The following is a 25,652-nucleotide window of genomic DNA, read 5'->3' as shown; positions in this document are numbered from 1 at the left end:
GATATAAAGCCATGAGACTACTTGTACTGCCTTATTTAAGAGCAGAATTGAATAAATTGGGATCACAATTGGGAGACATGGGAGTGGAATAGGATAACATGGAAGCAAAAAGGCAAAATTGTTCAAATGTCATTTTTTAGCTTTCAACATCACTTGCATGTTTCAAAATGGATAAATTAATCATGTAATTAACATTAAGCTAAGATGTGAGTTAAAAACACTTTGATTTTAAAACAATCATCCATGATACAAAGATATGAGACAATGTACAAGTGGGACTTGGGTACAACCCAATGCAGTGGAAGTAGCAGTTTAATTATATATATATGAGATAAGAAAGGGAAGAAAAAAATCCATAAAAAATAAATAAATAAATAAATAAAGGAAAAAAAAAAAAAGAATGGAAGGACACGGGAAAGGAAGGGATTTTGAAAAAAATACACTAATTTTAAAAAAATATATCTTTAAAGTATAGTAATTCAAAAATATTTTTAAATCTATGACAATGGGAAGGAATCCAATTGAGAGTTGTTTTTTTTAAAAGACAACTTTGATACTTAAATAGAACCTATCTCATTAAAAGATAACTTCAAATTGATGCCTTAAAATTTGAGAAATAAATTTTAACTACAATATATAAATTCATTTAAAAAAGGAAAATTGTGTCTTTGTCAAAATCCTGCCAAAAGAGAAGGTTACGTTTGGTTCCGGGAAAATGCAAAGGAAAGAAAATAAAGAGGAAAAGTAAAAGGAAATAAAAAATGAAGGAAAAATAAAAAATAGAGTTAAAGATGATAAATTATTTTTATTTTCTACTTCAAACTCATTTTATTTATTTTAACTTATCAATATAAAGATTAAATAATTTTAAAATATATAAGTTTCTTATTAATTTTAATTATATTTAATTTTCTTTGGAATATTTCATAAGACAACCAAACATGAGAAAATCATTTTCCTTAACATTTTTTTTCTTTCTTTTTCTTCGCATTTTTAAAAAGTATCTTAAAAGTGGTAATTCAAAAAATGTTTCCATATTGAAGGGACAATTCCAATTGATGCTTTAGAATGTGCTTGAATTTGGAAATAATTTTGAACAATGTTTTAAATATTAAAATTAGACCCAAAAAAATGGTTATCAACTCACAGTTAAATATTTGGACTCATGATTAACATGATCTAATCAATGATATTATAAATATCTAATTTATATATTATATAAAATTAAAAATAATTATAAGAAATTGAAAATATCTAATTCATCCCAAAGCTGAGATCACTGCTTTCGTCGGATGGTTCTACTCGTCAAATTTATACATTCTCTATAAATTTGTTGCTCTGCTAACACCTCTCTACACTCAGAAAGCAAGTCTCTGCCTGAATTCCAAGGAAGGCAAATATGGGTGAGATTCAAATTCCGAGGGTGAAACTGGGAAATCAAGGACTAGAGGTAAAACCCATTTCATTTCCATCAAAAACATCTAAATTTTGTTCCTTAGTTTATTATTCTTTATGATAATAATATTCCAAGTACTTGAAATTTGTTCATATTCAAGTGTATAAAACTAGGAAATTCACTATTTTGAGGTGCAATCCAATGAATTCCTTGATCATCCATCTTATTAGAATCAGGTAGTGGTAACTAAAAGTAGCCAGGTGTGAGGAGATGTAAGTTGGGCATTATCATGTATGTGTGTAAGAAAACGGAAATGGGCTGATTTGTACATTGCATGTATTCATACGGCTGTGTTATTAAGCCTTTTTTTGTCTTCTCTATGTTTGGCTGTATGCAGTATCATGTGTCTGTATATGTACCTATGTATGTATGAATGATTTTGCCCTAATGTCGGTTTAGGCGATGACCACCAATACCAATACCTCAAAGTAGGTTACCACAATGAATTGCAATATCAATAGCAATACTAATACATAATCACATTTTTATTTTACCAATATGAATCCAATACTTGAGATCCAATCTTTATGGCCATACTTTCTGACAATCTAAGACTGTAAGCACCATTTTATTTTCCTTCTTGTATTGATTCTTATGATCCTAAATTTGAAGAAATTTTGAACAATCCAGAATCTTCTAGATTCCAAAAATTGCACTCTGATAGAATTCAAAGGGATCTTCTCTTGTTCTTGTGATTTGCAACTTGTAATCAAACATGGATTTTAACCCAGTATTAGAGGCTGATTGTACTAACAGTTAACTTCAATATTATGTATTATTTTCTCAGAAACATGGTTTTGGACCATGGTATTTCATCATGCTTGTGTGCTACCAATATGAGCCCTATGCTTGGGATCTAACCTTCATGACCATATTTGAGAAGCTCAGTACTCGTTGATGTTCTTTCCTGCATTGATGCATGGTTATGGTCCTACATTTAAAGAAATTTTGGGCAAGCTACAATCTTTTAGATTCCGAAAACTGTAGACTGAGAGAACTCACAAAGATCTTCTCCTGTTCTTGTTGTGAGATAAAGTTGGTTGAAGCTTGTAATCAAGCTACAATTTCAACCGAGGTATTGTGGGATGGTAATATAGGAAGTTAAATACTATTAAGGGCAGTACTCTTATGTCGGGCTATGCATGGACACAAGTACAATGCTTTCAGGGGTTTTGAAGAAAACACAGAGTAACAACTAATATGAAGAAGGAAACTGTTACACCAACCTCTAGCAATGTGTGCCAGGTTATACCTTGCCCATTAGCATAATCCATGACTTAATATCAATGCTTTATACAGTTAAGGAACCAGTTAATTTTCCTTTAGTAATTTTTAAATAATGATGAGGTCATTCCTGTTGCTGAAACTTGTGATTTTGATCATAAATAAGTAGGTTGTACCAATTTAGATTGAATCACAATCCTTGTTACTTAAACGGATGTATATTTTTGGTCTCCATCAAGAATGTCCGCTAAGGCTGAACTAGAGAAGCCAAATTAATGCTGGAGAAGCAGTATAAATCTTAAGAAAACTGAAAAACTTCATATGGTCATTGACATTGCAATTAACCCCCTGTAGATATTCATTGAGAGATCATGGAAGAACATATGTTTATATTAATCTTACCCAATAAATGGAGAGGTTTTTATTTCTTATTCATTTAAATGTAAGATCTATTGTCTTATAGGTCTCGAAGCTGGGATTTGGTTGTATGGGACTGTCTGGAGTCTACAACAATCCTGTCCCTGATGATGTTGGCATTGCAATTATCAAGCATGCATTCAGTAAAGGAATCACGTTCTTTGATACAGCAGATGTTTATGGACCCTTTACTAATGAAGTCTTGATCGGGAAGGTAACTGCAATTTCTCACGGTTCCTTCAAAATGCCACTAATATCTTTGGGCTAACTATGAAAACCTGAAGAATTTATTTATGTATTTATTTATTTATTTATATATATGTCCTAATCTGGAATGAATTTCTGATTCTGTTAAGTTGTGCTGAATATTGGTTTTCAGGTCTTTGCTGCATTAGTAAGTAAATTTTTAGAAATTACATAGTTGGGTCTAATTTATGATTATTTTATTGGGTTATAGAATGAATACTGCTTAAATTGGCTAATCTACCTCTGGATAAAGCCTGGATTGAATATAAACTGTTTTTTATATCTTTAGAAGCTCTGTTTAGGGGAAAGAAAGTCAAATATGATATTGATCATAATATTTAGGCTCCATTTGTTTCAACCAAAGACACGTCAGGGAGAGGAGGACGATTTTATTTATGCCATGGTGTGTTATTATGGTTGATGTCAGTTAGGTATGTTATTTAACTATTTGTCTAATATAACATGAATCAGCAAAGCTAACTCCAAAATTTAAAGAAGGATACCACTTTATATATGGCCAATTGTGAGCAATGTTTATCCAGAGATAGATTTTGTTGGTCTTTACAGCAGTTCTGGGCTCAGGATTAATTTGGAGAAAAGTGAGACTGCTCTAATGGGAAGATGGAGAATGTGGAGCAGTTGGCACTTAGGCTGGGTTGTAGAGTAGCTAGGGTCCTATCTACTAATTATCTAGGCCTGGCTTTGGGAGGGTTTTTCAAGTCCTTACCTGTATGGGACCCTGTGGAGGATAGGTTTAAGAAGAGGCTTTCCCAAGCCTTCAAGAGTGTTGATATTTCTCTAAGTTAGGTAGAGTTACTCTTTTGGAAAATACTCTATCTAGTCTCTTGATCTAGTTAGTGCTGTTCTTTTTTATCCAAATGAAGGTGCAAATAGACTTGAAAAGATTTGGGAGAGATTTCCTTTGGGGGGAGTTGCTTCAAATGAAAGGACAACTCACATTTGTTAGATATATAGAGGTGGTTGGGTATCACGACGCCCTTGGTGGTCAATAAAGCTTTTGTTGGGAAAGTAGATGTGGCTATTTTATGTGAAGAGGGAGAGGAGGAGATGGAGAGAGAGATAAAGAGAGAGTTCGCATCGAAAATTCATGGGAAAACATGGGGAAAAGGAGGAGGTTTGGCGTTCAAGGGAAATTAGGGAGGCATAAGGATTGGGTCTTTGAAAAACCATCGACAAGGTTGAGGGGTCTTTTATGTTAGATCTCATATTTCTTTAGAAGATGGCATTTTGACCAGGTTTTAAATAAACAAGTAGTGTTTAAGGGTTTTTTTTTTTAATGTCAAATTGTGCATTTTTTTTAGGATGACCTTTTAACCAAATTTTGAAAAAAGTAGTTGTGATATCCTACTTCAACTAGGGAGGTAGGTTTCTAATAGGTCTAAACTTTTCTTACTTATGTGGACACATTTTAAAGTCATGCAAGCTTTGACCTAGAGCAGATAATATCTACATGAAATAGAGTATGTTGTTACAAATAATATTAGAATCAAATCCCGACCAAGTATGAGAGTCTGTTTGTCCAGCCCTACAAGGGTGTCTATCCGTTTTGCCTACAATCCCATGAAACTAGACGAAGACGCGGTGCTTGGATGAGGGGTAATTAAGATATCCTATATTGATTATAGATAGAAGTTCTTAGTGCTTTATATGTCATGGGTATCTCTTAATTATATGGATTTGTTTTTAAACCGTGTGGACCTTGACTCTAAGTGGATAACATCTACATAGGAGGGAGTGGGTTAATATAGTATTAGGAGAAATTTTTGAAAGATTAATTCCTAGTTTTGTTCAATGTGACAGTTCAAAAAAAATGTTGAAGTGGCAGAATGTTGAGAGATAGGAAACAGGTTGAGGGTTGGTTAGGATCCTAGATTCAAAAGGGGTTTCTTTGATTGTGAGATGGAGGTTGTGCCTCGTGGTACAGTTCTTAAGTTGTTATAGTCCTAGCAATTCAGGGAATGCGTTAGTTTGGGATGCTCCTAGGAATGGTGCTCAAGGGAGATAAGGGAGGCCTAGAGGTTGGATCTTTGACAAACCACCAGGAAGGTTGATGGTTCTTTTATGTTAGATCATACATTTCTCATCAAATCATGCATTTCATTGGGGGATATCCTTTTGACCAAGTTTTCAATAGATGAGTAGTATAAGGAGTGATCTTTGAAAGACCAATTCCCAGTTTTGTTCAACCTTGCAGTTCACAAAGATGTTTTGGTGAAGGAATGTTAGGAGATGGGAAACAAGTTGAAGATTGGAGATGGAGGTTGTGCTTTGTGGTACCATTAATGGAGCTTATACCAGCAACTTTGGGAATGAGTTTGTTTGGGAAGCTTCTTAGAATGGTGCTTTTTTAAGAGAAATCTTTCCACAAGGTCTTGGTTGTTGAAGTTCCTTTGCCCCCTTAAAGAAGAGATTTGCAGCCCCAAGGCAACTTTGAAGGGTGCTTCTTCCTGTCAGGGGTGGGTGGAGAAAAATTCTAACTAATCAGCTAAGGAGAAGAGAAATCTGACATTGATTATTGGGACTGTCTCTGCAAGAAGCAAATGGGGGACTATGCTTATCACATTTTGATTTGTTGCTATCAAGCTGTCCATTTATGAAGTTTGATGTTTCCCTTGTTTGGAGTTAGTTGGGTCCTTGTGCCTGCAGTAAAGGAGGTGTTACTTGGATTGCATGACCGCATTGTGGGTAAGCGGAGAAAAGCAACCTGAAAGATGGCCCTGCTATGTTTATTTTCTACCATTCGGAGATATAGAAACAGGAGAACCTTTGACAATGTGGAGCTTCACATCTTTCTCAAACTACAGGCTTGTTTGGCATTGTTTCCAAAAATAGTTCTTAAAAATCAGTTTTTGAGAGTAGCCCTTAAAAGCAGTTCTCAATTGTTTCCAAAGGCCAAAATTTTGTTTTGAAACTCAACTATGAAAAACAATTTTCTCTGCCTATTTTTTGACAAGGCACTTTGTACTTATATACAATGCAAAAGCTCCCATCCGATTCTCTATTTTTTCAGTTGTTTCTTAAAACACTCTTTAAAAAACACCTGAAAATACCTCAAATTTGTTCTAAAAAATCACCCGGTTTTTAGAACAAACTTATAAAAAGTTGTTTTCAATCTAAAATTTACCAACCTTGTTTTTGAAATTTTAAAAACTATTTTCTGTTCTAAGAACAGTTTCCAAACAGGCACTATATTTTCATAGTCCACTCTCAGAATGGAAATGGATGATTTTTTTTTTGGTCAGGTTTTGCAAATAGTTTGGCCTTGTGAAAGTTGTAGATAGTGGCTCTTTATTGGGCTTTGTGTGCCTTCTGTACTTCCTTTGTACTAGGTTATGCTATCTTTTATTTACTGTCTATTTACATATACATTCTTTCTTCCTGATCCACCAAAAAAAAAATCAGTATCTTCATTTGAAACACAGTGGTATCCTATCTTTTCTTGATTTGTCTATTGAGTGTAGTTTTCTGTCTTTTCTTGATTTGTCTCCTGAATGCAGTTCTCTCTACAATGATTAGAGCCTAGATGTTATGAAACAGGAAAAAGAAGCCCGGAAATGTGGTTATACAATCTGATGGAAAGCATTTTTGAAAGAAAGAAAATATGTCCTTCTTGAGCATTCTCTATACGATCTGTGGTTTTGTGTGTATGATACAATTCTTTGATCCTGTGATAATTTAGCATGCCTAAATTTGTTTATTGTCCATAAAACTTGAAGTATAGCATGAGTTTAGGTTAACCTGGAACTCTTTTTCATGATTCACTATTTGGAGATAGAATTCACAGATCTAATAAAAAAAATGTGGAATTCACATTTATTTCATGTCGTAATTACCATTCTCCAGCATGCTTTCTTGGAGCAAGAACAGAAACAGGAAGCGACAAAATAAATAAATAAATTTCACTTCTAGGATCATAAAATAGGGATTGGAAATAATCATGCTTAGGCAAGTGATATCAATCAAGTATTAATCACTCTGGTACACAGTCAGTTAACTACTGCTATTTCTGTTATCAAAATGCAGAAAAGATCAATCTATGCAAACACCTCCTTAATTTTTGTCTTTCTATGGTTTGTTATCAATTATTTTGATTTTTTCTGTAAAAGTTGTTTGTGATTCTTATGGATATCGGATCTTGAAGGCGTTAAAGGAGTTGCCTAGAGAAAAGATCCAGTTAGCCACCAAATTTGGTATTGCTGGTTTTGACCCTGCCACTGGCATGACAGTGAATGGTACACCTAAGTATGTCCGCTCCTGTTGTGAAGCTAGCCTGAAACGTCTTGATGTGGAATACATTGATCTCTATTATCAACACCGGGTTGACAAGTCAGTACCAATAGAGGAAACTGTGAGTGTTGTATTATATTTTCTTTATTTTTATTTAATTTTTACTTTTTCCAAACCATTTTTGTAATGGTGTGATCTTTTCCTCTACTTGGAAGTTTAAATCATTTCACTAGCACGTTCCTTAAAAATATATATTTGCAATAATGTAGATGGAGGAGCTTAAGAAGTTGGTTGCAGAAGGGAAAATTAAGTACATTGGGTTATCTGAACCTAGCCCAGACACAATAAGGAGGGCTCATGCAGTTCATCCCATTACTGCCTTACAAATGGAGTGGTCCCTCTGGACCCGCGATATTGAGGAAGAAATAGTCCCTCTTTGCAGGTTTCATATTCCATCCTAAGTTCTAAATCTATCTCTTCACTTAGTCCATCCTTGCCTTTTATCTGTTTACATGTTGGTGTTCATGTAACTTCCAAATTCCATTTATAAAGATAAGGTTTCTGAAAGTCAAATTCCTTATTTTGGTTTCATGTTCGAATTTTTCTGGTAAAATATCATACACTTCTCACACTGAGACCTTAATCCTTATAGTCTGCAGTTATCTCAATTTGTCTTTTTACTTAATTTTATATGTTTTTAACTATGAGAGAATTTTATTTTGTATGTTTTGTAGAGAACTTGGAATTGGGATAGTTCCATACAGTCCTCTTGGACGTGGGTTTTTTGGCGGCAAGGTTGTTGATGAAAATGCGCCTGCAAACACTTTCCTGGTGTGGAATCTGACCTATTTCCAGCCTTTTGTGTACTCATTTTTTGTTCCACTAAACTTTCTAGTCAAAAACATTATTATGGACCTGGATGATTTTGATATATTCACCTTTGTCTTACATATGAATAAGCATGGCGAACTGATGACCAACCTTTTGTCTTATCAGAGATTAAATCCTAGGTTTCAAGGTGAGAACTTTGAAAAGAACAAGAACATATACACTAAAATGGAGATGTTGGCTGAAAAGCACAGATGCACCCCTGCACAGCTTGCACTAGCTTGGGTTCTTCATCAAGGGGATGATGTGGCACCTATCCCTGGTGAGTCACGTGTTCTTCCTCTCAACCTAGCATGCAAAGAACATGCTTAACATCTGTTCTTGTCCTCACAATAACATCATTCATATCTCTTTTGATTGTCGGTATCCTTTTTCTATGTTTTTTTAAATGAATGTTGATTCTCCATTAAACAAACAGCTATAGTTTTTTCCGCCACACAGATAAATCTGTGGACATCAGGACGACACTTTTATGCTAAAATAAGTAAACAACAAGAAACTTACCAAATTGCTAAAATCATAAGAAGTTGCTTTGTATTTTTTTTTTTCTTTTGGAAAATGTGCTTTTGAGATTTATGGTTGAGATATACTTATATGGATCCTCATTTGATTTACATGTAGGGACCACTAAGATCAAAAATCTTGATGATAATATCAGTTCCTTGAGATTGAATCTCACAAAGGAAGATTTAGAAGAGATATCTAATGCAGCACCACTGACTGAGGTGGCAGGAGCTAGAGTACCTGACCTTTTTAATAGCACCTCATGGCAATTTGCAGATACACCAGTAAGGGTATGAAGAAAATGAATTGAGATATCTGGGCGTGCAATCTGATTCTGAAATCATCGTAATTTCGTCGTCAACTAAATGAAAGAGTATGGAAACATGAAATAAAGATCTGTGGTTGAAGCAGATGTCCACATATTCTAGAACCATATGAACTTAAGCCAGTTGAAGCAGAGATATAGTTTCTGTTTGTTTACATCATGAGATATTGGAAATGTAGGAATGGGCAATGCCATAGGATGTGTGTTTTAGTATGATTATGATGTAACTGAAAGATTGCATAACATGCTATGGATGAGATGTGGAGACTTCCATTTCGTTTCCTCCATTTACTTTTTCAATTTTGACAGTAGGAGGGTCTCTTTGGAACCACCTAGTTTTTCATGATATGAAACCAGAAGCATAATTAAAGGGATATGGGTATTTTTATTCTGTCACTCACTGCATGGCAAGTTTTGGAGAATGTTGCCAGTTCTGATTTGGCATCATCTATGATTCTATGAAAACCAAAGGGTAAAAAATGTCTTGAGGGTCATAGCATTTAGAGAGGATAGAGGAAGGAGAGAAGTTGACAAAAGAAGATTCTTTTATAAGAGCATCTATGATATTGCTGAGTTCAATTTGATAAAAGGGTGCATTCTCTTATTCAACAAATTGAGATTTTGACAGAATACAATGAGGCTTTCACTCTTACCATTAACTGTTTCAATGCCACCTAATGCAAAGAGATTGCATCAAGAGGATTCATCCCCTTTTTCCAAATAAGATGACTCAGTGAGAAACTCTACTACACATTCTTTTGAAGTTAAAGGGCTTTAAGGAACGATTGGAATGGACTCAATTAAGGGAAGAAATGCCTATTATTTGGCTAGCTATATAGTTCACGGCTTAACCAATAGTATGCTTTCTAGTCATATTGGAAGCTTAACCAATAGTATGCTTTCTAGGAAGCGGATAAAAAGTTTACCACAAGAGAAAGATGCAAAGACAATGTTAATTAATTAATTAGAATCCAAAAGGTTAGATTAAGTGACCCAACTTCAAATTGAGTCAAAGTCACTTAAGCTCCTAAGAGACTTTATATAAGTCCCTTGGTTTTAGGTTTAGATTCTAACAAGATAGACTTAACCATTCAAAATGTGATATTCTAAAAAGCCTCCCTCCCTCCCTCCCTCCCTCTCTCTCTCTCTCTCTCTCTCAAGTGTGTAGTCACTCTACACAAGTAACGTGGATCTAAGAAGAAAGCATTTTATGGAAGATTCCAATGTTATTAAGATTCTCATATCAACTAGATTAGGATTTGGGAAAACACCTATGTAGTGGATTAAGATCCTATTAAATTAATATGACTTAGGTTTAGAAGCCAAATATTTGATTGGCGCTGAGTTTCTATCTTGTGAAATTTGATTATTCTCAATAATTGATAAAGTGATAATGGAGTGATTTACAAAAGAGGATAATACCTTCCATTAGCATGAACAACCAAGGATAAAAATATCGGTTTTAGAGATATATTGATAGTTGAATTTTATAGATATATCATGATATATCAAGAATAAAAAATATCGATTGGACAGAAACTCAAAACAATAATACACGTATGGAAGTTGTTTTGTTGAAAATAATAATAATACATATATAATTTTGTGATATTAAGTAATAGTATATAGAACTTCAAAATATATTTATAGATATTTATTTAATTTGGGTGTATTCAAAGATACAAAAGAAATTGTTACATGTGTATAAATTTCCAAAATATTTATAATTTTCTTCTCAAAATTATATTTAATTAATATGTAAAAGAAATAAGAAAAGTCTTGTTAAAAAACTATGATAATATTTTATGTATTTTAATATTTGAATATAATATAATTAAATTTATTTTTATTATTAAAATTTCATTTGGATATTTTTTATTTTGTAAGAATGTATTAAAAAGTATATTAACTTCTAGAATTTTCCTTTTTATTAAAATAAGAGAAAGCGGCTTTAGTATATGTTTTATGTTAGCAAATATTGTTGAAAATCAACAACATGATTAACTTTTCCATTCAAATATCTTTTTTATGGTTAGGAATATTTCAAATTTTCGACTAAATATTGACAAAATTTCCTTGAATTTTCATCCATGTGCACAACTAACTTTGCAGTTGAAGTTAAGATAGACTGCATTTTCTCTTGTTGAAAACCTTGTGAAGAATTACAAATAGTTTTTAAAAATAAAAAACAAAAAACTTGTTTGAATAAATTGTTTTTGAAAATAATTTTTTTGTTTTGATTTTGTAAAAACATTGTAAATTCAATATATATATATATATATATAATATAAATTTAATTTAATTCAAGTCTTATTAAAAATGAAAATAGTTTTATAATTACATATAAATTAAAAATAATGATTCAATGCAAAATAAAAACAATAGTCATTCTAAATTAATTTTTGTTCATAAATATTTGGTTTTAATTCGTTCACTATTTAAGTTTCAAAATACTTTTAAAAATTATTAGACTTGTCAATGAATCTACTTAATTTGGAGTTCATTTACCTAGTGAAAATTACTAAACTTATTAATAAATCAATGCATTAAGTCTTATATATATATAAAGAAAATTAACTTAAACATTTAAAATAAATTTTCGTCTATGACTTTTTAATATTATTGAGTTCCATGACTTATTAGAATTAATTAAATCGGTTTTTGAGTTTCAAATTATTTTTTAAAATGAATAAATTTTATGTATCAAGTACAAATTTAAAATTTATTTTCTTAATGAAAAATTTTAGAGAAGTTAAAATAGATTTAGAAAAACATATGTAATTTAAAATAATATTATATTTGAAGATTTTTTGTATCATTATTAAATCATAGAGAGAGAAAAGAAATGATATCATGTTCAATTTTATTTGTTTTTTATGGTTTTTTTAATATTCTATTTATTTTTAAAAATTCAGTGAAATAACTTCTATTTATTCTTCAAAAATTATTCTCTATTTCACTTTATTTTAAAAAACTGTTTCAAGAGTACACCAGTCAAATAGTGTAAGAAATTTTAAAAAACTGTTTTTTTGTTTTTAAAAACAAAAAATCGGTTTTAAATTGCATGACCCAATAAACTCTTATTTTTTAAAGTAAATTTTAAAGAAAGAAAACTATTTTTTGTATTTACTTTTTTAAATAAAATTTTATTCTTAAAAATAATTTAGAATGGTTTTCATATGTGTTTTTTAATAACTGTTTTTCAAAAACATTTCAATCAGGCTCATGGACTTTCAACCAAGCTAATGTGGTTTTGAGATTTCTGCACGTTGATAGACCTGTCAAATCATACGGCTCCACGTATGAGGCACTGATAAATTAAGCGAGAGTCCATTTGACTGGCATTCTCTATAAATTTATTGAGCTACTGATCACCCTCTACAGAAAAAAGAAGCTCACCTGAACTCTTTAGGAAGGCGAAAATGGCTGAGCTGCAGATGGTTGGGGTCCAACTTCCAAGAGTGAAACTGGGAAATCAGGGATTAGAGGTAAACCCCATTTCTTTCCTTCATTATCCATTTCGTTTGCTTCAACAAAATCTAAAATTTTGTTTTTCAATTTAGTATTCTTCATATTCCAACCGTGGGTAAAACTGGGAAGTCACCTGCTTGAGATGCAACCCATTTCAATTTCTCGATTATCCTCTGCTAGTAGTAACTAAAAGGAGCCACGTGTTTCTGATGGCATTCACCAGGAAAGAGTGCTAAGATTAGAGAAGCCATTGATCTGAATGCATCTTACATGATGGATACTGCATGATTAGCAATGTGGGTTTATCCATAAATGTGGGTATGAAAGCAGAAATGAGTTGATTTGGGAAGTGTCATGTATGTGGGTGTGAAAACAGAAATGGGTTGATCAGGATAGGGTGAATGCTTATGTGTGAGTATATGATTTGGGTATATTAGGTTTTGCCTTAAATAGGTGATGATGATCAATACAATGCTCATAGCATCACCAATATATGGTGGCTTTTAACTTCAATATTATGTACTATTTTCTCAAAAACATGGTTTTGGACCATGTATTTTATCATGCTTGTGTGCTACCAATATGAGTCTTAAATTGATGTCCAATCTTCATGGCCATATTTGAGAAGCTAAGTACTGGTTAATTTTCTTTTCTGTATTGATGCTTATGGTCATACATTTGAAGAAATTTTGGGCAAGCTACAATCTTGTATACTCCAATAACTGTAGACTGAGAGAACTCACAAGAATCTGCTCCTGTTCTAGTAATGTTAAGCAAACTAATAGACCTCAAATTGTCATCAACATGTAATCAATTCCCTATAGATAATCATTGAGATCATGGAAGAATAGATGTTTATATAAATCTTCCCAAATGGAGAGGTTTTTATTTCTCATTCATTTAAATGAAACATCCGTTTTCTTATAGGTCTCAAAGCTGGGGTTGGGTTGTAGGGGACTGTCCGGAGGCTACAACAATCCTGTCCCTGACGATGTTGGTATTGCAATTATCAAGCATGCATTCAGTAAAGGAATCACGTTCTTTGATACAGCAGATGCTTATGGAGCCCAGGCTAATGAAGTCTTGATTGGGAAGGTAACTACAATTTCTCATGGTTTCATCAGGACACCACTAACATCTTTAGACTAACTATGAAAACCTGTAACAATTATTATTATTATTATTTTGTCCTTATCTGGAACAAATTTCTGATTCCTTTAAGTTGTGCTGAGAATTGGTTTTCAGGTATTTTCTTCATTAGTAAGTATATTTTTTAGAAATTCTTTAGATGGGTCTAATATATGGTTGTTTTATCGGGTTATAGAATGGATACTCTTTAAATTGGTTTATGTCTTTCCGGATAAAGCCTGAATTGAATCCGAACTGTTCTCTATTTATCTTTGGAAACTCTGTTTAGGGGAAAGAAAGTAAACTATGATATTGATCATAATATTTAGGCTCCATTTGTTTGAACCAAAGACACATCTGGTAAAGGAGGATGTTATTTGTGTCAGGATGTGTCATTATGGTAATGTCAGTTAGGTATGTTATTCAACTATTTGTCTAATATGACATGAATCAGAAAAGCTAACTCCAAAATTTTAAGAGGGGAACCAATTTCTACGCGGCCAACTGTGAGCAATGGTTATCCTGAGATAGATTTTGTTGGTCTTTACTGCAGTTACAAGGCTCGGGATTAATTTGGAGAAAAGTAAGACTGTTCTAATGGGAAGATGGAGAATGCGGAAAGGTTAGCTCTTAGGCTGGGTTTTAGAGTAGGGTTCTATCTACTAATTATCTAGGTCTACCTTTGGGAGAGCTTTTTAAGTCCTTACTCCCTGTAGAGCAGAGGTTTAAGAAGAGACTTTCCTAAGCATTCAAGAGTGTTCATATTTCTCTTAGTTTGGTAGAGTTACTCATCTAGATTATGCTCTGTCTAATCTCTTGATCTAGTTAATGCCATTCTGCTTTTAGCCAAATGAAGATGCAAAAATAGACTTGAAAAGATTGAGAGAGATTTCCAAGGGGGAGTTGTGTCAACTGAAAGGAAAATTCACATTTCTTAGATCGTTTAAAGGTGGTTTGGGTGTTAGAAGGCCCTTGGTGGTAAATAAAGCTCTGTTGGGAAAGTAGATGTGGCTATTTTATGAGGAGAGAGAGAGATTGAGATCGAGAGAGAGAGAGAGAGAGAGAGAGATTGATATGATGTGGTTATCATATATCAATTTCTTCAACAAAATAACTTCAATATGTGTATAATTGCTTTTTCTATCATTTTTTTTAGAGTTTTCCCAATCTTTCTAGAAGTTTTGATCAATTTCAGTCCCAATAATATTTTTTGTCTATATTTTCATCAATATTTCTTGATATATCTTGATATATCCGTAAAATCCAACTCCCGATATTTTTGTGAAAACCTATATTTTTATCCTTAGGTGTTACTTGGATTGCATGACTGCATTATGGGTAAGAGGAGAAAGGAAATCTGAAAGATGACCCATTTTTTTCCATTTGGAAATATAGAAACAGCAGAACCTCTCTGCCAGTGTGGAGCTTCAAATCCATCTCAAAACTGTAGGCCCCATTTGGCAATGTTTTTTAAAACAGTTCTTAAAATAAGTTTTTGAGGGTAGTTCTTAAAAACAGTTCTCAGTTGTTTTTAAGAAGAAAATTCTGTTTTGAAACTCAACCATAAAAATAATTTTCTAGGCTTATTATTTTTTTAGGCATTGTGCACTTATGTACAATGCAGAAGCTCCTGTCCTATTTTCCGTGTTTCCAATTGTTTCTTAAAACATTATACAAACAACTGAAAAATACCTCAAATTTTTTTTTCTAAAAAATCACCTTGTTTTCAAAACAATTTTTAAAAAGTTGTTAATCTAAAATTTAAAAAACATGTTTTTGCAATTAAAAAACTATTTTCTGTACTAAGAACAGTTTTCAAACATGCCCTATATTTTCATAGTCCAATCTCAGAATGGAAGTGGATGATTTTTCTTGGTTAGGTTTGTGAATAGTTTAGGCCTGTGACAGTTGTAGATAGAGGTTCTTTATTTGGCCTTCGCATGCCTTTTATACTTCTTTTGTGCCAAGTTGTGCTTCTTTTAGTAATTTTCTATTTATACTTACATTCTTACTTCCCAATCCATCAAAAAAAAAAAAAATCCATATCTTTGTTTGAAACACAATGGTATCTTATCTTTTCTTTGATTTTTCTATTGAATGTAGTTTTCTGTCTATTCTTGATTTGTCTCTTGAATATAGTTCTCTATAATGAATAGAGCCTAGATGTTATGAAACAGGGAAAAGAAGCCAGGAATGTGGTTATACAATCTGATGGAGATCATTTTTGAAAGAAAGAAAATATGACCTTGAGCATTCTCTATGATATTCATGTCTTTATACTTATTGGTTTTGTCTGCATGATATAATCATTCAATACTTTAGGTTATGCTGGCTCCTGAAAGGTAATGTTAAGGAAAATGATTTTCTCATGTTTGGTTGTCCCATGGAAAATAGTAAAGAAAATTAAATATAATTAAAACTAGTTAGAAACTTATGCATTTTTAAATTATTTGATCTTTATATGGATGAGTTAAAATAAGTGAAATTAGTTTGAAGTAACAAATAAAAATAATTTATTGATTTTTTTTCCTTCTACTTTTCCTCTCAATTTGCTTTCCCTTATAGGTTACCTTAGATTTTCTGGGAATCAAATATAGCCTTAATGTTTTCGCATGCCTTAATATATCCATAAAACATGAATTATAGCATGTGTTTAGGTTACTTGTAGCTCTTTCTCGTGATTTACTATTTGGAAGTAGAATTCACAGATCTGATATTGATGTTGAATATTATTTGTTCTCCAACATGCTTTCTTGGAGCAAGAACAGAAACAGGAAGCCACAAAATAAATAAATAGACAATGAATAAATAAATAAATTTCACTTCCAGAATCATAAAATAGAGATTGAAAATCATCATGCTTAGGCAAGTGATTTCAACTATGTATTAAATACTCTGATACACAATCAGGTAACTACTGCTATTTCTGTTATCAAAATGTTGAACAGATCATTGTATGGTTTTGTTATCAATTCTTTTGATTTCTTCCATAAAAGTAGTTTGTAATTTTAATAGATATCGGATCTTGAAGGCATTAAAGGAGTTACCTCGAGAAAAGATCCAGCTGGCCACCAAATTTGGTCATGCTGGTTTTGACCCTGCCACTGGCTTGATAGTGAATGGTACCCCTAAGTATGTTCGCTCCTGTTGTGAGGCTAGCCTGAAATGTCTTGATGTGGAATACATTGATCTCTATTATCAACACAGGATTGACAAGTCAGTACCTATAGAGGAAACTGTGAGTGTTATATTATATTTTCTTTTTTTATTTAATTTTTGTTTTTTCAAACCATTTTTGTAATGTTATGATCTTTTGTTCTGCTTGAAGTTTTAATCATTTCACTAGCACATGCCTTAAAAATATACATCCACAATAATGTAGATGGGGGAGCTTAAAAAGTTGGTTGAAGAGGAGAAAATTAAGTACATTGGGTTATCTGAAGCCAGCCCAGACACAATAAGGAGGGCGTATGCAGTTCATCCAGTTACTGCCTTACAAATGGAGTGGTCCCTCTGGACCCGTGATATTGAGGAAGAAATAGTCCCTCTTTGCAGGTTTCATATTCTATCCTAAGTTCTAGACCTGTCTCTTCCCTATGTCCATCCTTGGCTTTCTTTTGTCTATTTACATGTTCGTGTCCATGTTACAAAAATCCATTTATAAAAACAAGTTTCTAGAAGTCCAATTCCTTATTTTGGTTTCATGTTCAAAATTTTATGGTAAAATATCACATATTTCTCCTCGCACTCAGACCTTAATCCTTATAGTCTGCAGTTATCTGAATTTATCTTTTCCTCTGCTGTATTTCCGATTTGTCTTTTCTTTTCACTCAATTTTATATGTTTTTAACTATGAGAGACTTATATTCTGTATGTTTTGTAGAGAACTTGGAATTGGGATAGTTCCATACAGTCCTCTTGGACGTGGGTTTTTTGGTGGCAAGGCTGTTGATGAAAATGTTCCTGCAAACAGTTTCCTGGTGTGGAACCAGACCTATTTCCAGTCTTTTGTGTACTCTTTTTTGTTGCACTAATTTTTCCGTCAAAAACATTATTATGGGCCTGGTTGGTTTTGATAGATTTCCCTTTGTGCTACATCTGAATAAGCATGGTGAACTGATGGCCAACCTTTTGTCTTATCAGAGATCAATTCCTAGGTTTCAAGGTGAGAACTTTGAAAAGAACAAGATCATATACACTAAAATGGAGATGTTGGCAGAAAAGTACAGATGCACCCCTGCACAGCTTGCACTAGCTTGGGTTCTTTGTCGAGGGGATAATGTGGCACCTATCCCTGGTGAGTCACTTAGTTCTTCCTCATCAACCTAGCACCTAAAGAACATACTGGACATCTGTTCTTGTCCTCACAATAACATCGATCATTCATGTCTCTTGATTGTTGATATGCTTTTTCTATTTTTTTAAAATGAAATCTGATTCTCCATTGAACAACAGCTATAGGTTTTTTCTGCTGCAGATAGATATATCTGTGGACTTCAGGACTATCCTGTTATACCAAATAAGTAAATAACAATAAACTTACCAAATTGCTAAAATCACTAGAAGTTGCTTTTGGAAAACATGCTTCTGAGATGTATGGCTAAGAAATATTTATATTGATCCTCATTTGATATGCATGTAGGAACCACTAAGATTAAAAATCTTGATGATAATATTGGTTCCTTGAGATTGAATCTCACAAAGGAAGATTTAGAAGAGATATCTGATGCAGTACCACTGACTGAGGTGGCGGGAGCTAGAGCACCTGACGTTTTGACTAGCACCTTATGGCAGTTTGCAAATACACGTGCAAGAGTATGAAGACAATGAATTGAGGTATCTGGGTATGCAATCTGATTCTGAAATCATAATTTCCTCACTGACTAAATAAATGAGTATGAAAACAGGAATTAAGATATCTTTGGTTGAACCTGATGTGGAACAACATTGGCTTCCTCTTTGACCAAGAGTGAAAATCATAGTCAAAGCCATATCAGCATAAGCCAGATGAAGAGAGATATAGTTTCTGTTTGTTTATCTGTCTGTTTATATCATGAGATATTGGAAATGTAGGACTGGGCAATGCTGTTGGATGTTGTCTGTTTTGCTATGATTGTGATGTAACTGAAAGATTGCATAACATGCTATAGATGAGATCAGGAGACTTGCATTTCATTTCCTCTATCTGGCAGTAGGAGGATCAACCACTTAGTTTTTCATGGTATGAAACCAGCAACATGGTGAAAGGGATATGGGTATTTCTATTCTGCAACTGCTTGACAAGTTTTGGAGAATGCTCTGTTCTGGTTTGATGTTGTGTTCCTTGCCATAAAAAATAAAAAAAAGGGTTCTTCCTATTGAGTTTGATTTAACAATTCTCAAAAAGTTGTCTTTAAGAATAGTTTTCAAAAGCAACTTTTTGATGTTTTATAGAATAAAAGTATGTTTGGAAATTTGAAATATTCTTAACTTGTTTTTTGTGTTTTCAAATATTTCTTAAAACTAACTAAACATCGATATATTTCTTGTTTTTGTCTTAAAAATAGAAAATAGTAATGAATTCTATATAAAAAGTGGAACCCCCTTATACAAAATATATAGACTTACTTTGGAAATATTTATTTATTTTTCTGGTAAGTAATTCTGCAAATATTTTTAACAACATCTAAGTAACTTCTACGTGAATGTTCTCATCTTTAATTTCAGAAGTTCTAATCCAACTCTTAAGTTCTTACATTTAGCTCTTATACTTTGGTCTCACATGTGGAAATGGAGGAAAAAAGAAGGGTAAAAAAATGTTTCGAGGGTTGAAACATTTAGAGAGGATAGAGGATAGAGGATAGAGCATCTACAATATTAGCAAGCTCAATTTGATAAAAGAGTGCATTCTCTAATTCAACGGATTGAGGTTTTGAAAAAAAATAAAGGCCCTTAAGAGAATCTATTAATGGTGAAGGGAAGCTAACTTTACTTAGAATTTGTTTGATAATAATTTTTGGAAGCGCTTTTAACTTAAAAAATGTTTTCAAAAAAATATCAAGGTTTTTGACAAAAAATTAGAAAATACTTTCAAAATTTTGTAAAACCATTTTTTTGAATAAATATTTGATAAGTAATTCTCTTAAAAATATTTTCTGATGAAATACTTTTACGAAAAATACTTAAAAGACTTCCACTCATATGTTATTTTGTTAAGTGTTAGTAAAGTAGGACTAGTGCTCTTCTCTAATGGAGTAATTAGTTTTTGCTTTGATAATGACATCCAAGAATCTAAAACCATACTTCCAAGTGTAAAAGGTTATAATATTAATAAACTACCACTATAAGAAAAATGACTTGACAAGAGTTTTAGTCATATTTCAAATCTCACCTCCAAAACCCTATTTTTATTAATATAAATATATTGTTATCACTAAAAGTATTTTTATAACTATATTCAATGACAACACAAATATTGGAAAAAAGTTTTGCCACTAATTCATTAGTGTCAAAGTTCGATCTCCAACAATTTGGAAGGAAAATGATTTAATAACAACTATTATTTGATAATCACTAATGTTACATAGATTTTTTTTTTTTTTTTTTGTGATAGTAATGTTGTTGTCACTAATTATCAAAATACCGATAAATATTAATATTATGTGGCAAAATTATAATGTTGTCATTAAAAATATTCTATTCACCTTGATACTTTTAGTGACAAAAAAATGATTATTCAATGACACTATTAATATTAGAACAAAAAAATATTTATTAATTTGTTGATGTATGAAATATATGAAAATGAATTATTGATAAATATAATTTATTTTTGCTAATATTTTATTTTGGCGACAATTATTGCAAACACAACTTATAACTTATCATTAAAAAATTTACTTTGAAGTTTTTCTAGTAATAACTTTGAGATCTTGTTAAATACTTATATTTTATGACAAAAAAAAAATAATGATTCCAATAATAGACACTAAGAGATGTTATTATTTTAAGTGAAAAATACAATGTCATCACTAAAAACAATACAATGTTATTATTTTTAACAAAGTTATAACAAAATAATTTTATAAACATTGTCAAACTTTTAGTCGAATTTTATTGTTAAAGATTTAATTCTAAATATTTAGGATAAATGTTGAAGCGATAATATATATAATCTCTATATTTATTTATGTGTTAAACTAGTAATAAAATATATTAACCAAAATTTATATTCAAAATAAAATTTTATAATTCTTATAAAATTTTATCAAAGATGAAAAATAATCCATATATATATTGAATTTGTAAAAGAAGAATTTTATAAACATTATATTTAGGATAATTTTTTATAATTCTTATAAAATTTAAGTTAATTCATTTATTTTAAAATATATTTTTTGAAATACTTAGAATAAAACTTGAAGCAAATAAGTAAATTATCTTCATTTTTTTTTGTTATATATATCATATTGAATTAGGGACAATCATGAACCAACCAATAGAATGTACTTCTTCGAGACCATCAAAAGGTTACAAATTTTTCTTAGTAGTGACATATAATTGTAGTTAAAGTTTAGTTTGATATATAAATAAAATTAAATATATTCAATTAATGACAATCATTATAGTAATCAGAAGTACATTTTTACCACTAATATATAATTAAGATTAAAAATAAATTTTTAATTATAAGAGATAATTATAACTCAAATTATAAATGTATTGTCAAAATATTGTTGATAAATACATACTTATAGTAGTGATAAATTGTTGATACACTTAGTGGTGATATTTTATAGTAACTAAATGTATAATTTTAGTGGTGACATATTATTAATACAGAAGGTTCATGTTAATTAATAACAATAAATATCATCACTAAATTCTACATTTTTGAGGCAATTTTATACCTTTTATGACAATAGTATTTTAAATTTGTGACAATAAATACTATGACTAAATACTTGTTATTTACTTGCTAAGACGATATTACAGTTAAAACGACAATAATTAGTTGTGTGTTTTTAAAATTGCAATGAAATTATTTTGTAGCAATTTCTAAACTATTAGCTAAATTTGCAACTAAATATGTGATTTATTGTAGTATTCAACATCTTTTATGCATTTGTGAACCTACATTTTTCACAATGTGTTCCTACTCAATGGCATGACTCATTTTTTATTTGTGAAAATTTTATTTTTGATTTTTAGAAATTTTTTGAAGTCGCCACTTATTTTTGTTTTATTTTTAAAGAGAAAACAAAATAAGAAAGAAAAACTTTAAATGTGATGTGACTCCTAAAGGAAAAACAGGTTTACAAGAAACCGAGTTGGGTCCGGGGGTCTGGTTACTTGATTGATAAGTCGTAGCACCCCTCTAAGCCCCTAAAAAAATGGGTCTCTACTAAATAAGTTAAGACAAGTGTGACAATTGATTGATTAATTGTAGATACCAAAGAATGATCAAAGATGTTCTATGACTAAAGTACGCAATGGAAAGTGAGTAAACAAATGAGAAAAAATAAGATGTGTACCTGAGTAGCGAATTAATAATGTGCTATCATGGAAGCAAGGGTAGTGAACTAATACAAAATAATTGCATGAATGTCATGGAGTAGGGCAAAGTCAATCAAGCAAAACAATCAATCAACAAACAAGAAAATCTCATATGTTAGGCCCCATCAAAGCCCAATTTTTATTTTTGCATGAATTAATTTCATAAATCCTATCATCTTTGGGGTTATAGAATTTGTTTATGTTTGCTTAAAAATTGAGAAAATAAAAAATTTATTAAAAAAAAAAAAACAAGAAAATTTGTGAAAGATGCTTGCTAGAGAGAAAATAGAAGCAAATTTATTAAAATAAAATAAAATAAGAAAAGATGCATGCCGAGAGGAAAATGGTAGCAAAAGCCTTTTTAAAATTAGGTTTTTGAGACCTAAAGATGGCTAAGGAAGAATAAAAAAAAAATGTTGAAGAGTTAAAATTATTTGAAAATTGAACTTTTGAATCAATTTTTGGAAGCAAGGATAAAAAATTAAGGAGATGAGACAAAAGGGTTTTAAAAAGATGCATAAGAGAATGGCCATGCACGTAGGGATTTTCATCCATGAAATCTTTCATGCACATACACTTTGCCCCACAAATGCCTTGAATATTCAACCTTGAATTTCAAAAAACCAAAGAAAAAAACACCAACTACCCACCACATGCACCCATTTGATCTATAAATTTCCATATAAATATCCAGCCAATGAAAGTTCCATTACACAGTCACTTAAACCCCATGGAAATCACTTGGAATTTTCAGCCATTAACTTCTCCATATACAACCATTTGAACTTATTGATTTATTTTTAAAATATTCAACCATAGAACAGCCACAAAACCCATCCCCATGCAACCACTAAAACACCATTAATCTCATCATATACTTAGCCACCAAAACTTCAACCCATTTCCATTAAAATTTCAACAATAAACCCAATTCAATGGCATTGAATTCCTTGCATTAATCCCTTGAAATTTTAGATGCAATTCTTGTATTAACAAACACATGTGAGTTCTCTCATTAAAAAAAAAAAAAATTAAAAAACATAAATTGATTTCTCCATTAAGGCGCACCAAAATCAAAGGCACTGAGTTCCATGGCTGCATCTTACACATTTGCTCTCATTTTTTGTCATTCAACTGTGTAACCTATTCTCTTCACAAATCCCATGGTTCTCACAATTGCTGTTTTCTTCCATTAGTACCTTCCTTCTCCTTTCAGTTTCTCAAACCTTACTACCCAAAAGAAATTCCACTGTCTTCCACGAGCACAGAAACCAAAAACTCCCATGAAGCAAAATAGAGCAATTTGAAGAAAGTGTTAGGTTTATAGAAAGAATAGGAAAATAAGAGCTTGTTTATTCCTTTGTGATTCATTGTATTATATACAGGCTACAAGAGGTATGTGTGAGTTATAAATTACCACCAAGATTGGTAGTAGAAGATTGATAGAGAATATGGATATTACAGCAAGATTGGTAGGAGATTGATAGAGAATATGGGTAGTGTTTGCTACCAAAAATTTATAGGTCAACGGGTTTTCCTTTCATGCCCCCGCAAGATTGAGCTTCCATCTTGGATGTCAATCTTGGAACAATGATTTAAAAACTGAAAGCGAGGTAGGGGCTTTGTGAGAGAGTCAGCGAGTTGGTCAGAAGTATGAATATGAGAAACATGTAGCAACTTCTTGGACACTTGATCACGAACAAAGGGGAAATCAATGGCAATGTGTTTCATGCGAGAATGAAATACAGTATTGGTACACACATATGTAGCACCCACATTGTCGTAGTAAATTGTTGGAGTAGAGGGAGATTGGGCTTGAAGTTCATAAAGTAGGTTCTGCACCCAATTGATTTCAACTGTGGTGGTAGCAACAACCCGATATTCCACTTCAGTGTAGGATTGAGCCACTATTTTTTGTTTCTTAAAGCTCCAACTAATTGGGTTACACCCAAGAAACACGACATATGTTGATGTGGAAGTGCAATCATCAAAGTTTCCCGTCCAATCAGCGTCTATAAAGGCATGGAGAGTGAGTGGTGAGTGTTTTTAAAGCAATAGCCAAGATGAATAGTGCCTTTGAGATACCGAAAAACCCTCTTAACTACAGACCAATGAGTAGTGGATGGGCAGTGCATGAACTAAGATATCTTGTTCATTGCAAAAGAGATATTAGGTTGAGTGAGTGAGAGAGAGATACTGCATAGAACCAATGACTTGACGGTATTTAATGGGATCAGCTAGAGGGGCCCCATCATGCAACTTAAGGGGCATAGTGGAAGAGATCGGAGTGGAAATTGCATTAGCACCAAGCATATTATGTTTCTCTAGTAGGTCACAAATGTACTTGTACTGAGAAAGGAAAAGGTTGGAGGAAGTATGTATGGCTTCAACTCTAAAGAAGTATGCCAAATGATCGAGATCTTTTAGGCAAAAACGATGAGTCGGGGTGGTAATAAATCGTTGGACCTGTTGAAAGGAGGTGCCAGTGATGATGATGTCATCAACATAAACAAGAAGGAACACAGTCAACTCTTTTTGGCGAGGGATGAAGAGTGAGCTGTCAGACTTGGAGATGATGAACCCAATCGATAGTAAGAAATTTTGGAGTTTTGTGTACCATGCACGTGGTGCCTGAAGAAGACCATAGATAGTTTTCTGCAATTTGAAAACATGCTGTGGGAATCAAGGATCACAAAATCCTTGTGGTTGCTGCATAAAAACATCTTCAGTTAAAGTCCCCTGCAAAATTGCATTGTTTACATCCAATTGACGTAAAACCCAACCATAAGTGGCAGCTAAGTGAAGAAGGATTCGAATTGTTGTTGGCTTGACCACTGGACTAAAAGTGTCTGAGAAATCGATTCTAGGTCTTTGATGAAAGCCTTTAGCAACAAGGCGAGTTTATATCGCATTACTGAGCCATCAGGGTTCTGTTTAATACGAAAAATCCACTTGCACCCAACAATTTTTTGTGTGGGGTTAGGAGGAACAAGGGTCCATGTAGAGTTACTAACTAGGGCATCAAATTCCTCACTCATTGCTTGTCACCAATAAGAAATTTTTAGGGCTTGGGAGACAGTTTTGGGTTCAAAGGACTCATTGGATGATGGGGTGGTGGCACTCAAATTGAGAATTTGTTTGGGTTTAAAAATATTATTTTTGGCTTTGGTAATCATGTTGTGACCATGGTGTGAGAAGGAGTTGTTTTGG

At 32.2% G+C, this 25,652-nt stretch overlaps 2 protein-coding genes across 2 annotated transcripts; both read left to right on the top strand.

The window, feature by feature from the left end:
* Positions 1 to 1,258: 1,258 nt before the first annotated feature.
* LOC100248669 (probable aldo-keto reductase 1) lies at positions 1,259 to 9,595 on the top strand. The gene is made up of 7 exons (XM_002278607.5): positions 1,259 to 1,450; positions 3,144 to 3,311; positions 7,506 to 7,712; positions 7,861 to 8,033; positions 8,326 to 8,422; positions 8,588 to 8,741; positions 9,101 to 9,595. Exons 1-7 carry the CDS (start codon positions 1,400 to 1,402, stop codon positions 9,277 to 9,279), a joined length of 1,029 nt encoding a protein of 342 aa, XP_002278643.1. The 5' UTR covers positions 1,259 to 1,399; the 3' UTR covers positions 9,280 to 9,595.
* A 2,965-nt stretch (positions 9,596 to 12,560) lies between these two features.
* On the top strand, positions 12,561 to 19,082 carry LOC100255544 (perakine reductase). The gene is made up of 7 exons (XM_010661584.3): positions 12,561 to 12,796; positions 13,707 to 13,874; positions 16,939 to 17,145; positions 17,290 to 17,462; positions 17,791 to 17,887; positions 18,051 to 18,204; positions 18,550 to 19,082. The coding sequence occupies exons 1-7, from the start codon at positions 12,731 to 12,733 to the stop codon at positions 18,726 to 18,728; spliced, it is 1,044 nt and encodes a 347-aa protein (XP_010659886.1). The 5' UTR covers positions 12,561 to 12,730; the 3' UTR covers positions 18,729 to 19,082.
* Positions 19,083 to 25,652: the final 6,570 nt, after the last annotated feature.

The sequence above is a fragment of the Vitis vinifera genome, chromosome 14 (genome assembly GCF_030704535.1).
Source record: "Vitis vinifera cultivar Pinot Noir 40024 chromosome 14, ASM3070453v1".
NCBI classification, from domain to species: domain Eukaryota; kingdom Viridiplantae; phylum Streptophyta; class Magnoliopsida; order Vitales; family Vitaceae; genus Vitis; species Vitis vinifera.
The sequence above is the reverse complement of the archived record's forward strand: the minus strand, read 5'-3'. Positions and strand labels throughout refer to the sequence as shown.